The 15088-nt window shown below is 44.8% G+C and overlaps 1 protein-coding gene across 1 annotated transcript; it reads left to right on the forward strand.

Annotated features, from left to right (window-relative positions):
• Positions 1 to 9371: 9371 nt before the first annotated feature.
• On the forward strand, positions 9372 to 11238 carry LOC121584714 (2-aminoethanethiol dioxygenase-like). The gene has a single exon (XM_041900773.2). It carries the CDS (start codon positions 9671 to 9673, stop codon positions 10433 to 10435), a length of 765 nt encoding a protein of 254 aa, XP_041756707.2. The 5' UTR covers positions 9372 to 9670; the 3' UTR covers positions 10436 to 11238.
• Positions 11239 to 15088: the final 3850 nt, after the last annotated feature.

The following is a 15088-nucleotide window of genomic DNA, read 5'->3' on the forward strand; positions in this document are numbered from 1 at the left end:
AGGGAAGTACACTAGACCAGGGCTCTGGGGAATAGGGTGCCACTAGGGAGGTACACTAGACCAGGGCTCTGGGGGAATAGGGTGCCACTAGGGGCGTACACTAGACCAGGGCTCTGGGGAATAGGGTGCCTAGGGAGGTACACTAGACCAGGGCTCTGGGGAATAGGGTGCCTAGGGGCGTACACTAGACCAGGGCTCTGGGAATAGGTGCCCTAGGGACGTACACTAGACCAGGGCTCTGGGGAATAGGGTGCCACTAGGGGCGTACACTAGACCAGGGCTCTGGGGAATAGGGTGCCACTAGGGGACGTACACTAGACCAGGGCTCTGGGGAATAGGGTGCCACTAGGGGCGTACACTAGACCAGGGCTCTGGGGAATAGGGGTGCCACTAGGGGACGTACACTAGACCAGGGCTCTGGGGAATAGGTGCCACTAGGAGGTACACTAGACCAGGGCTCTGGGAATAAGGGTGCCACTAGGGACGTACACTAGACCAGGGCTCTGGGAATAGGGTGCCACTAGGGAGGGTACACTAGACCAGGGCTCTGGGGGAATAGGGTGCCACTAGGGACGTACACTAGACCAGGGCTCTGGGGAATAGGGTGCCACTAGGGAGGTACACTAGACCAGGGCTCTGGGGAATAGGGTGCCACTAGGGACGTACACTAGACCAGGGCTCTGGGGAATAGGGTGCCACTAGGGAGGTACACTAGACCAGGGCTCTGGGGAATAGGGTGCCACTAGGAGTACACTAGACCAGGGCTCTGGGGAATAGGGTGCCACTAGGGACGTACACTAGACCAGGGCTCTGGGGAATAGGGTGCCACTAGGGCGTACACTAGACCAGGGCTCTGGGAATAGGGTGCCACTAGGGAGGTACACTAGACCAGGGCTCTGGGGAATAGGGTGCCTAGGGACGTACACTAGACCAGGGCTCTGGGGAATAGGGTGCCACTAGGGAGGTACACTAGACCAGGGCTCTGGGGAATAGGGTGCCACTAGGGACGTACACTAGACCAGGGCTCTGGGGAATAGGGTGCCACTAGGGACGTACACTAGACCAGGGCTCTGGGGAATAGGGTGCCACTAGGACGTACACTAGACCAGGCTCTGGGGAATAGGGTGCCACTAGGGGAGGTACACTAGACCAGGGCTCTGGGGGAATAGGGTGCCACTAGGGAGTACACTAGACCAGGGCTCTGGGGGAATAGGGTGCCACTAGGGACGTACACTAGACCAGGGCTCTGGGGGAATAGGGTGCCACTAGGGGACGTACACTAGACCAGGGCTCTGGGAATAGGGTGCCACTAAGGGACGTACACTAGACCAGGGCTCTGGGGAATAGGGTGCCACTAGGGAGGTACACTAGACCAGGGCTCTGGGGAATAGGGTGCCACTAGGGAGGTACACTAGACCAGGGCTCTGGGGAATAGGGTGCCACTAGGGACTAGACCAGGGCTCTGGGGAATAGGGTGCCACTAGGGGCGTACACTAGACCAGGGCTCTGGGGAATAGGGTGCCTAGGGACGTACACTAGACCAGGGCTCTGGGGAATAGGGTGCCACTAGGGACGTACACTAGACCAGGGCTCTGGGGAATAGGGTGCCACTAGGGACTAGACCAGGGCTCTGGGGAATAGGGTGCCACTAGGGGCGTACACTAGACCAGGGCTCTGGGGAATAGGGTGCCTAGGGACGTACACTAGACCAGGGCTCTGGGGAATAGGGTGCCACTAGGGGACGTACACTAGACCAGGGCTCTGGGGAATAGGGTGCCACTAGGGACGTACACTAGACCAGGGCTCTGGGGAATAGGGTGCCACTAGGGAGGTACACTAGACCAGGGCTCTGGGGAATAGGGTGCCACTAGGGACGTACACTAGACCAGGGCTCTGGGGAATAGGGTGCCACTAGGGGCGTACACTAGACCAGGGCTCTGGGGAATAGGGTGCCTAGGGAGGTACACTAGACCAGGGCTCTGGGGAATAGGGTGCCACTAGGGACGTACACTAGACCAGGGCTCTGGGGAATAGGGTGCCACTAGGGAGGTACACTAGACCAGGGCTCTGGGAATAGGGTGCCACTAGGGAGGTACACTAGACCAGGGCTCTGGGGAATAGGGTGCCACTAGGGAACGTACACTAGACCAGGGCTCTGGGGAATAGGGGTGCCACTAGGGGCGTACACTAGACCAGGGCTCTGGGGAATAGGGTGCCACTAGGGGCGTACACTAGACCAGGGCTCTGGGGAATAGGGTGCCACTAGGGGACGTACACTAGACCAGGGCTCTGGGGAATAGGGTGCCACTAGGGGACGTACACTAGACCAGGGCTCTGGGGAATAGGAGTGCCACTAGGGAGGTACACTAGACCAGGCTCTGGGGAATAGGGTGCCACTAGGGACGTACACTAGACCAGGGCTCTGGGGAATAGGGTGCCACTAGGGACGTACACTAGACCAGGGCTCTGGGGAATAGGGTGCCACTAGGGACGTACACTAGACCAGGGCTCTGGGGAATAGGGTGCCACTAGGGAGGTACACTAGACCAGGGCTCTGGGGAATAGGGTGCCACTAGGGGCGTACACTAGACCAGGGCTCTGGGGAATAGGGTGCCACTAGGGACGTACACTAGACCAGGGCTCTGGGGAATAGGGTGCCACTAGGGAGGTACACTAGACCAGGGCTCTGGGGAATAGGGTGCCACTAGGGACTAGACCAGGGCTCTGGGGAATAGGGTGCCACTAGGGACGTACACTAGACCAGGGCTCTGGGGAATAGGGTGCCACTAGGGGCGTACACTAGACCAGGGCTCTGGGGAATAGGGTGCCACTAGGAGGTACACTAGACCAGGGCTCTGGGGAATAGGGTGCCACTAGGGACGTACACTAGACCAGGGCTCTGGGAATAGGGTGCCACTAGGGGCGTACACTAGACCAGGGCTCTGGGGGAATAGGGGTGCCACTAGGGACGTACACTAGACCAGGGCTCTGGGGAATAGGGTGCCTAGGGAGGTACACTAGACCAGGGCTCTGGGGAATAGGGTGCCACTAGGGACGTACACTAGACCAGGGCTCTGGGGAATAGGGTGCCACTAGGGACGTACACTAGACCAGGGCTCTGGGGAATAGGGTGCCACTAGGGGCGTACACTAGACCAGGGCTCTGGGGAATAGGGTGCCACTAGCGTAATGAGCTGGCCTCATTATTTCTGAAGAGGATGCTCTTCTCTCTGTGCCAGTCTGTCCCTCATGAATAAAGATACAAGGTAAGAGGAGCACTGTACTGTAGTGTAGTATAGTATAGTATAGTGTAGTATAGTGGCATGGTGTAGTATAGTGTAGTTTATCGTATTATATCGTAGTACAGTGTAGTATAGTGTAGTATAGTGTAGTATAGTGTAGTATATTGTAGTATAGTGTGTACATTGTAGTTTAGTGTAGTATAGTGTGGTATATTGTAGTATAGTGTAGTATAGTGTAGTATAGCATATTACGCTGTGGTATATGGTAGTATCTGTAGTATGGTGTAGTATAGTGTAGTATGTTGTAGTATATTGTAGTATATTGTAGTATATTGTAGTATATTGTAGTATATTGTAGTATAGTGTAGTATAGTGTAGTATGCGTGTATGATATTGTAGTATAGTGTAGTATAGTGAAGTGTAGTGTAGTGTAGTGTGTGTGTAGTGTGGTGTAGTATAGTGGTGTGTAGTATAGTATAGTATAGCGAGTGTAGTATGGTGTAGCATAGTGGTGTGTAGTATATTATAGTATAGCGTAGTGTAGTATAGTGTAGTATATTGTAGTATATTGTAGTGTATTGTAGTATATTGTAGTATAGTGTAGTATAGTGTAGTATAGTGTGGTATAGTGTAGTATAGCGTATTATAGTGTAGTATAGTGTCGTATATTGTGTATAGTGTAGTATAGTTTAGTATAGTATAGTGGTGTGTAGTGTAGTGTTGTGCAGTACAGTGGTGTGTGGTGTAGTGTGGTGTGGTATAGTGTTGTGTGGTATAGTGTAGTATAGTGGTGTGTAGTATAGTGTAGTATAGTATAGTGGTGGGTAGTGTATTATAGTATAGTATAGTATGGTGTAGTATATTGTGGTATATTATAGTGCGGTATGGTGGAGTATAGTGTAGTATAGTATGGTATAGTGTAGTGTGGTATGTGTTGTGTTGTGTAGTGTAGTATAGGGTAGTGTAGTATAGTGTAGTGTGGTATGGTGTTGTGTAGTGTAGTGTAGTGTAGTGGTCTATAGTGTAGTGGTATATAGTGTAGTGTAGAGTACTGTAGTGTAGTGTAGTGTAGAGTAGTGTAGGGTAGTGTAGTGGTATATAGTGTAGTGGTATATAGTGTAGTGGTATATAGTGTAGTGGTATATAGTGTAGTGGTATATAGTGTAGTGTAGAGTAGTGTAGGGTAGTGTAGTGGTATATAGTGTAGTGGTATATAGTGTAGTGGTATATAGTGTAGTGGTATATAGTGTAGTGTAGTTAGTGGTCTGTAGTGCAGTGTAGATTAGAGTAGTGTAGTGTAGTGTAGAGTAGTGTAGTGGTATATAGTGTAGTGGTCTGTAGTGTAGTGTAGTGGTCTGTAGTGTAGTGTAGAGTAGAGTAGAGTAGAGTAGTGGTATATAGTGTAGTGGTCTGTAGTGTAGTGGTATATAGTGTAGTGGTCTTTAGTGTAGTGGTATATAGTGTAGTGGTCTGTAGTGTAGTGGTATATAGTGTAGTGGTCTGTAGTGTAGTGGTATATAGTGTAGTGGTCTGTAGTGTAGTGGTATATAGTGTAGAGTAGTGTAGAGGTAGTGTAGTGGTATATAGTGTAGTGGTCTGTAGTGTAGTGGTATATAGTGTTGTGTAGTGTAGAGTAGTGTAGTGTAGAGTAGAGTAGAGTAGTGTAGTGGTATATAGTGTAGTGGTCTGTAGTGTAGTGGTATATAGTGTAGTGGTATATAGTGTAGAGTAGTGTAGTGTAGTGTAGTGTAGTGGTATATAGTGTAGAGTAGTGTAGTGTAGTGTAGTGTAGTGTAGTGGTATATAGTGTAGTGTAGTGTAGTGGTATATAGTGTAGAGTAGTGTAGTGTAGTGTAGTGGTATATAGTGTAGAGTAGTGTAGTGTAGTGTAGTGTAGTGTAGTGTAGTGGTATATAGTGTAGTGTAGTGTAGTGTAGTGTAGTGGTATATAGTGTAGAGTAGTGTAGTGTAGTGTAGTGTAGTGTAGTGGTATATAGTGTAGAGTAGTGTAGTGTAGTGTAGTGGTATATAGTGTAGAGTAGTGTAGTGTAGTGTAGTGTAGTGGTATATAGTGTAGAGTAGAGCAGTGTAGTGTAGTGGTATATAGTGTAGAGTAGTGTAGTGTAGTGTAGAGTAGTATAGTGTAGTGGTATATAGTGTAGAGTAGTGTAGTGTAGTGTAGTGTAGTGTAGTGGTATATAGTGTAGAGTAGTGTAGTGTAGTGGTATATAGTGTAGAGTAGTGTAGTGTAGTGTAGAGTAGTGTAGTGTAGTGGTATATAGTGTAGAGTAGTGTAGTGTAGTGTAGTGTAGTGTAGTGTAGTATAGTGGTATATAGTGTAGAGTAGTGTAGTGTAGTGGTATATAGTTTAGTGGTATATAGTGTAGTGTAGAGTAGTGTAGTGTAGAGTAGTGTAGTGTAGTGTAGTGGTATATAGTGTAGAGTAGTGTAGTGTAGTGGTATATAGTGTAGTGTAGTGTAGTGTAGTGTAGAGTAGTGTAGTGTAGTGGTATATAGTGTAGAGTAGTGTAGTGTAGTGGTATATAGTGTAGAGTAGTGTAGTGTAGTGTAGTGGTATATAGTGTAGAGTAGTGTAGTGTAGTGTAGTGGTATATAGTGTAGAGTAGTGTAGTGTAGTGGTATATAGTGTAGTGGTATATAGTGTAGTGTAGAGTAGTGTAGAGTAGTGTAGTGGTATATAGTGTAGAGTAGTGTAGTGTAGTGTAGTGGTATATAGTGTAGAGTAGTGTAGTGTAGTGTAGTGGTATATAATGTAGAGTAGTGTAGTGGTATATAGTGTAGTGTAGAGCAGTGTAGTGGTATATAGTGTAGTGTAGAGTAGAGTAGTGGTATATAGTGTAGTGTAGAGAAGTGTAGTGTAGTGGTATATCGTGTAGTGTAGAGTAGAGTAGAGTAGAGTAGAGTAGTGGTATATAGTGTAGTGTAGTGGTATATAGTGTAGTGTAGTGGTATATAGTGTAGAGTAGTGTAGTGTAGTGTAGTGGTATATAGTGTAGTGTAGAGTAGTGTAGAGTAGTGTAGTGGTATATAGTGTAGTGTAGAGCAGTGTAGTGTAGTGGTATATAGTGTAGTGTAGAGCAGTGTAGTGTAGTGATATATAGTGTAGTGTAGTGTAGAGTAGTGTAGTGTAGAGTAGTGTAGTGTAGTGGTATATAGTGTAGTGTAGTGTAGAGTAGTGTAGTGTAGAGTAGTGTAGTGTAGTGTAGTGGTATATAGTGTAGTGTAGAGCAGTGTAGTGTAGTGGTATATAGTGTAGTGTAGAGTAGTGTAGTGTAGTGTAGTGGTATATAGTGTAGTGTAGAGTAGTGTAGTGTAGTGGTATATAGTGTAGTGTAGAGTAGTGTAGTGTAGTGGTATATAGTGTAGTGTAGTGTAGAGTAGTGGTATATAGTGTAGTGTAGAGCAGTGTAGTGTAGTGGTATATAGTGTAGTGTAGAGTAGTGTAGTGTAGTGTAGTGGTATATAGTGTAGTGTAGAGTAGTGTAGTGTAGTGTTATATAGTGTAGTGTAGAGTAGTGTAGTGTAGTGGTATATAGTGTAGTGTAGAGTGAGTGTAGTGTAGTGGTATATAGTGTAGTGTAGTGTAGAGTAGTGTTGTGTAGTGGTATATAGTGTAGTGTAGAGTAGTGTAGTGTGAGTGGTATATAGTGTAGTGTAGTGTAGAGTAGTGGTATATAGTGTAGTGTAGAGCAGTGTAGTGTAGTGGTATATAGTGTGAGTGTAGAGTAGTGTAGTGTAGTGTAGTGGTATATAGTATAGTGTAGAGTAGTGTAGTGTAGTGGTATATAGTGTAGTGTAGTGTAGTGTGAGTGTAGTGGTATATAGTGTAGTGTAGTGTAGTGTAGTGGGTATATAGTGTAGTGTAGAGTAGTGTAGTGTAGTGGTATATAGTGTAGAGTAGTGTAGTGTAGTGTAGTGTACAGCAGTGTAGTGTAGTGGTATATAGTGTAGTGTAGAGTAGTGTAGTGTAGTGTAGTGTAGTGGTATATAGTGTAGTGTAGAGTAGTGTAGTGTAGTGGTATATAGTGTAGTGTAGAGTAGTGTAGTGTAGTGGTATATAGTGTAGTGTAGTGTAGTGGTATATAGTGTAGTGTAGAGTAGTGTAGTGTAGTGGTATATAGTGTAGTGTAGTGTAGTGTAGTGTAGTGTAGTGTAGTGTAGTGGTATATAGTGTAGTGTAGTGTAGTGTAGTGTAGTGTAGTGTAGTGTAGTGGTATATAGTGTAGTGGTATATAGTGTAGTGTAGAGTAGTGTAGTGTAGTGGTATATAGTGTAGTGTAGAGTAGTGTAGTGTAGTGTAGTGTAGTGGTATATAGTGTAGTGTAGAGTAGTGTAGTGTAGTGGTATATAGTGTAGTGTAGAGTAGTGTAGTGTAGTGGTATATAGTGTAGAGTAGAGTAGTGTAGTGTAGTGTAGTGTAGAGCAGTGTAGTGTAGTGGTATATAGTGTAGTGTAGAGTAGTGTAGTGTAGTGTAGTGTAGTGTAGTGGTATATAGTGTAGTGTAGAGTAGTGTAGTGTAGTGGTATATAGTGTAGTGTAGTGTAGAGTAGTGTAGTGTAGTGGTATATAGTGTAGTGTAGTGTAGTGGTATATAGTGTAGTGTAGAGTAGTGTAGTGTAGTGGTATATAGTGTAGTGTAGTGTAGTGTAGTGTAGTGTAGTGGTATATAGTGTAGTGTAGTGTAGTGTAGTGTAGTGTAGTGTAGTGTAGTGGTATATAGTGTAGTGGTATATAGTGTAGTGTAGAGTAGTGTAGTGTAGTGGTATATAGTGTAGTGTAGAGTAGTGTAGTGTAGTGGTATATAGTGTAGTGTAGAGTAGTGTAGTGTAGTGGTATATAGTGTAGTGTAGTGTAGTGGTATATAGTGTAGTGTAGAGTAGTGTAGTGTAGTGGTATATAGTGTAGTGTAGTGTAGTGTAGTGTAGTGGTATATAGTGTAGTGGTATATAGTGTAGTGTAGTGTAGTGTAGTGGTATATAGTGTAGTGTAGAGTAGTGTAGTGTAGTGGTATATAGTGTAGAGTAGTGTAGTGTAGAGTAGTGTAGTGTAGTGTAGTGTAGTGTAGTGGTATATAGTGTAGTGTAGTGTAGTGTAGTGGTATATAGTGTAGTGTAGAGTAGTGTAGTGTAGTGGTATATAGTGTAGAGTAGTGTAGTGTAGAGTAGTGTAGTGTAGAGTAGTGTAGTGTAGTGTAGAGCAGTGTAGTGTAGTGGTATATAGTGTAGTGTAGAGTAGTGTAGTGTAGTGGTATATAGTGTAGTGTAGAGTAGTGTAGTGTAGTGTAGTGGTATATAGTGTAGAGTAGTGTAGTGTAGTGTAGTGTTCCTATAGCAGATTATTATATGGCCAAATGGTCATCTATTGATCTGATTATTCTATGGATAAATGATCAACATTTCACATGTATTGATTTGAGGCAACAGGGTATAATTAAAGCTTTTTTGCTCCTAATGTTCGCTGGTATGTGTTGGAATAATATGTTAATATGATCAGTAAAAAAACAACTCATGAAACAGTTCCCTCTGATCAGATAACACTTGAATACTGTAAATTGTCAATAGCTATCAAGTGGACTGTAATCTTTTGAATGCTGTCCTTTCCATCAAAGGTAGCCCATTTACCATCAGGCTACATGTGGTGTATCACCTGTCCATTATATGTGCACTCAATCTACTTGTGTAAAGTACCTTAGACTCTTAACATTTGTTTGTAACAAAGTCGATACTCCTCAAAACGTCATACAGTGTTGCTGAATAAAGTGATAAAAAGGGGAAACTGTCATCCCAGAAGAGAGCGGCAGAGAGGGGATAGACTGGGGGAGGGGAGCGGGTTGAATGGCCTGTCTGGCCATCCCCTCTGGCTCTCTATGCCTCTCCGGAAGCCCGACAGGCGGTGGGAATTGTAGTGCTTTTATAATGGAGAAGATTGTTTTTCTCTTGTAATAGGAGCGTATGTGAGAATCATATTTTCCCCGGTGTAACTTCTGTTGAGTGAAGGGATTGGATAATCGTAGAGTTTTTTTGTTGTTTTTTTGGGGGGGGGGGGTTGATTACAGAAATATATTTCCCTACTTTGAAAATAAACTTCAAGATCCAAAATGCCTTGTTTCCTCTACGCAGTCCCTATCACTGCGAACGTGAGGATCAGATAGGGTGGGAAATGATTCTGGACCGTGAATATTCTCTGGCATTAAAACCATATTTTATTACCATAGAAAACGTTACATTATAACTTTAGACGCGTATTTGCTTAGTTTGAACGTGGTCCCATCCTTAAGTGACGATCTTGTGTAAGATTCGCAGAGATAAGAGCGTTTTGAACTCGGTTAGTTTCTGCTGCCTGTTGCTCAGCTGCGTCTGAAGAAAACCAGCATCGATAAGCGTCGGTTCTGTCTCTCCATCTGCAAAATGCCACGGGATAACAAGACGTCTCTCATTCAGAAAATAGCCAGCCAAGCCAATATCACATTTAAAGATTTCAATGCATCCGCAATTGGGGACAACAAAGTATTCTTGGACAACCGTGGGGATCTAATCAACCTGCTGACCGAAGTCAGGGCTGCAGACCTGAAGATCGCGCAGATGAAACCGAACGGCTCCCATTCCGACCAAAGCCCACCCGTCACGTACATGCACATCTGCGAGACGGAGTCGTTCAGTATGGGGGTGTTTCTACTGAACAGCGGGGCTTCCATCCCGCTCCACGACCACCCGGGTATGAACGGGATGCTGAAGGTTCTATACGGGAAGGTCAGTATCAGGTGTTTTGACCTGTTGGATAAACCTCCGGCCCAGTCGGAGAGTGAGACCCAGTTCGACCCGCCGCTGCTACCGTTCCAGAAGGACTGTCTGCGGCGAGCTGTGCTCAGGGCCACCACGTGGTTCACCCATGACAGTAGTCCGTGTATCTTAACCCCGCATAGGGAGAACCTGCATCAGATCGACGCGGTGGATGGACCTGCTGTCTTCCTCGACATCCTGGCACCTCCGTATGACCCGGAAGATGGGAGGGACTGTCATTATTATCAAGTCTTACAGACTGTTCCCGACGCAGACAGTAAGGTAGAGCCGCAGAAGGAGTGGGAGGAAGAGACGTGGTTACTAGAGATAGGCCAGCCTGATGGCTTCTGGTGTGGGGGTGAACCATACCTCGGGCCCAAGGTCTCCTTCTAATGTCTGTGTTGTAAAGGGAGGGATACCAGTGACCAAATAGGGGCTGCCAAATTACTTTCAAAATACTTTGAATCGTTTTGAGTGGGACATGAGTTGGAGCAACTGAATGAACTGCAGGTGTCTTGGATATGTCTGGGATAGGCTTTTAATCACCTTATTAGTTTCAATATTGAACTTTCTATATCTCCTGCAAACTTCCAAAGAAGATGTTTTCATCCTGACCAGCCTCAGAAACATCCTATGCTCTTAACACCATTGTTTGTAACTGAAAATATGATATGCCTTATGTGAGTATTGAATGTAAACTTAGAAAGCATTTATCATTTCTTGTTTCCAAGTGCACACTACATTTTATATCTTTCATTGATTTATTCCAAACACATATGTGTGTATGTAAACACTTATTCTAGCTTTGTTTATGCTTTAAGGTTTTTATTTTTTTGGACAGCTGAAAGTTCTACCAAAACCTTACTGCATATATATCAGGATATACACCCCCCTTCCTGTATCACTCCTCTGTTCTGATCACTCCTGTTCTGATCACTCCTTCCTGTATCACTCCTCTGTTCCGATCACTCCTTCCTGTATCACTCCTCTGTTCTCATCACTCCTTACTGTATCACTCCTCTGTTCTGATCACTCCTTCCTGTATCACTCCTCTGTTCCGATCACTCCTTCCTGTATCACTCCTCTGTTCTCATCACTCCTTCCTATCTGGTCAGTATATAGGCTACTGTATGTTTGTTTTAGATGGTTTTAGTTACTAAATGTTTGTGGAGCAATAAACTGTATAAGGTCCTTCATCAGTATCATCAGTATCATCAGTGTCATCAGTGTCATCAGTGTCATCAGTATCATCAGTATCATCAGTGTCATCAGTATCATCAGTGTCATCAGTATCATCAGTGTCATCAGTATCATCAGTGTCATCAGTGTCATCAGTATCATCAGTGTCATCAGTATCATCAGTATCATCAGTATCATCAGTGTCATCAGTATCATCAGTGTCATCAGTGTCATCAGTATCATCAGTGTCATCAGTATCATCAGTATCATCAGTGTCATCAGTATCATCAGTATCATCAGTGTCATCAGTGTCATCAGTATCATCAGTGTCATCAGTATCATCAGTGTCATCAGTGTCATCAGTGTCATCAGTGTCATCAGTATCATCAGTGTCATCAGTATCATCAGTGTCATCAGTATCATCAGTGTCATCAGTGTCATCAGTGTCATCAGTATCATCAGTGTCATCAGTGTCATCAGTATCATCAGTGTCATCAGTATCATCAGTGTCATCAGTATCATCAGTGTCATCAGTGTCATCAGTGTCATCAGTGTCATCAGTATCATCAGTGTCATCAGTATCATCAGTATCATCAGTGTCATCAGTATCATCAGTGTCATCAGTGTCATCAGTGTCATCAGTATCATCAGTGTCATCAGTGTCATCAGTATCATCAGTGTCATCAGTATCATCAGTATCATCAGTGTCATCAGTATCATCAGTATCATCAGTGTCATCAGTGTCATCAGTGTCATCAGTGTCATCAGTGTCATCAGTATCATCAGTGTCATCAGTATCATCAGTGTCATCAGTATCATCAGTGTCATCAGTATCATCAGTGTCATCAGTGTCATCAGTGTCATCAGTATCATCAGTGTCATCAGTGTCATCAGTGTCATCAGTGTCATCTAATTCCAGTCTATTGGAGCTGCCCTGCCTCTGCTGCAGGGTCCTAATGCCGGCCCCATGGAAGGAATATCCCAAATGCCCCAGTCTTCATGGTCACACCTGCCCTGTCCTTGACACGCTAGGCTGGTCAGCTCATAACTGGGATTATCAGCTATTCAGTATAATTACAGACAATTAGTCTGGACTCTGAGCTGTCAGCTGACGCAGTCTGTCATATCCATCTCATGAACAAGGGTCATTATGTCAGCCAGAGAAGAGATGTCATATCCATCTCATGAACAAGGGTCATTATGTCAGCCAGAGAAGAGATGTCATATCCATCTCATGAACAAGGGTTATTATGTCAGCCAGAGAAGAGATGTCATATCCATCTCATGAACAAGGGTCATTATGTCAGCCAGAGAAGAGATGTCATATCCATCTCATGAACAAGGGTCATTATGTCAGCCAGAGAAGAGATGTCATATCCATCTCATGAACAAGGGTTTTTATGTCAGCCAGAGAAGAGATGTCATATCCATCTCATGAACAAGGGTCATTATGTCAGCCAGAGAAGAGATGTCATATCCATCTCATGAACAAGGGTTATTATGTCAGCCAGAGAAGAGATGTCATATCCATCTCATGAACAAGGGTCATTATGTCAGCCAGAGAAGAGATGTCATATCCATCTCATGAACAAGGGTCATTATGTCAGCCAGAGAAGAGATGTCATATCCATCTCATGAACAAGGGTTATTATGTCAGCCAGAGAAGAGATGTCATATCCATCTCATGAACAAGGGTCATTATGTCAGCCAGAGAAGAGATGTCATATCCATCTCATGAACAAGGGTCATTATGTCAGCCAGAGAAGAGATGTCATATCCATCTCATGAACAAGGGTCATTATGTCAGCCAGAGAAGAGATGTCATATCCATCTCATGAACAAGGGTCATTATGTCAGCCAGAGAAGAGATGTCATATCCATCTCATGAACAAGGGTCATGATGTCAGCCAGAGAAGAGATGTCATATCCATCTCATGAACAAGGGTCATTATGTCAGCCAGAGAAGAGATGTCATATCCATCTCATGAACAAGGGTCATTATGTCAGCCAGAGAAGAGATGTCATATCCATCTCATGAACAAGGGTCATTATGTCAGCCAGAGAAGAGATGTCATATCCATCTCATGAACAAGGGTCATTATGTCAGCCAGAGAAGAGATGTCATATCCATCTCATGAACAAGGGTCATTATGTCAGCCAGAGAAGAGATGTCATATCCATCTCATGAACAAGGGTCATTATGTCAGCCAGAGAAGAGATGTCATATCCATCTCATGAACAAGGGTCATTATGTCAGCCAGAGAAGAGATGTCATATCCATCTCATGAACAAGGGTCATTATGTCAGCCAGAGAAGAGATGTCGTATCCATCTCATGAACAAGGGTCATTATGTCAGCCAGAGAAGAGATGTCATATCCATCTCATGAACAAGGGTCATTATGTCAGCCAGAGAAGAGATGTCATATCCATCTCATGAACAAGGGTTATTATGTCAGCCAGAGAAGAGATGTCATATCCATCTCATGAACAAGGGTCATTATGTCAGCCAGAGAAGAGATGTCATATCCATCTCATGAACAAGGGTCATTATGTCAGCCAGAGAAGAGATGTCATATCCATCTCATGAACAAGGGTCATTATGTCAGCCAGAGAAGAGATGTCATATCCATCTCATGAACAAGGGTCATTATGTCAGCCAGAGAAGAGATGTCATATCCATCTCATGAACAAGGGTCATTATGTCAGCCAGAGAAGAGATGTCATATCCATCTCATGAACAAGGGTCATTATGTCAGCCAGAGAAGGGATGTCATATCCATCTCATGAACAAGGGTTATTATGTCAGCCAGAGAAGATGTCAGGAGATGTTGCAGTGGGGCTGGTAATGTTCCAGGAGATGTTGCAGTGGGGCTGTTATTGTGTCAGGAGATGTTGCAGTGGGGCTGTTATTGTGTCAGGAGATGTTGCAGTGGGGCTGGTATTGTGTCAGGAGATGTTGCAGTGGGGCTGTTATTGTGTCAGGAGATGTTGCAGTGGGGCTGTTATTGTGTCAGGAGATGTTGCAGTGGGGCTGTTATTGTGTCAGGAGATGTTGCAGTGGGGCTGTTATTGTGTCAGGAGATGTTGCAGTGGTGCTGTTATTATGTCAGGAGATGTTGCAGTGGGGCTGTTATTGTGTCAGGAGATGTTGCAGTGGGGCTGGTATTGTGTCAGGAGATGTTGCAGTGGGGCTGTTATTATGTCAGGAGATGTTGCAGTGGGGCTGTTATTGTGTCAGGAGATGTTGCAGTGGGGCTGTTATTGTGTCAGGAGATGTTGCAGTGGGGCTGTTATTGTGTCAGGAGATGTTGCAGTGGGGCTGGTATTGTGTCAGGAGATGTTGCAGTGGGGCTGGTATTGTGTCAGGAGATGTTGCAGTGGGGCTGTTATTGTGTCAGGAGATGTTGCAGTGGGGCTGTTATTGTGTCAGGAGATGTTGCAGTGGGGCTGTTATTGTGTCAGGAGATGTTGCAGTGGGGCTGGTATTGTGTCAGGAGATGTTGCAGTGGGGCTGGTATTGTGTCAGGAGATGTTGCAGTGGGGCTGTTATTGTGTCAGGAGATGTTGCAGTGGGGCTGTTATTGTGTCAGGAGATGTTGCAGTGGGGCTGTTATTGTGTCAGGAGATGTTGCAGTGGGGCTGTTATTGTGTCAGGAGATGTTGCAGTGGGGCTGGTATTGTGTCAGGAGATGTTGCAGTGGGGCTGTTATTGTGTCAGGAGATGTTGCAGTGGGGCTGTTATTGTGTCAGGAGATGTTGCAGTGGGGCTGTTATTGTGTCAGGAGATGTTGCAGTGGGGCTGTTATTGTGTCAGGAGATGTTGCAGTGGGGCTGTTATTGTGTCAGGAGATGTTGCAGTGGGGCTG

This window comes from Coregonus clupeaformis, unplaced genomic scaffold (assembly GCF_020615455.1).
Source record: "Coregonus clupeaformis isolate EN_2021a unplaced genomic scaffold, ASM2061545v1 scaf1261, whole genome shotgun sequence".
Lineage (NCBI taxonomy): Eukaryota > Metazoa > Chordata > Actinopteri > Salmoniformes > Salmonidae > Coregonus > Coregonus clupeaformis.

Excerpts from the sequence above, each read along its gene's own strand:
- LOC121584714 (XM_041900773.2), top strand. The coding sequence starts at position 9,671 with ATGCCACGGGATAACAAGACGTCTCTCATTCAGAAAATAGCCAGCCAA.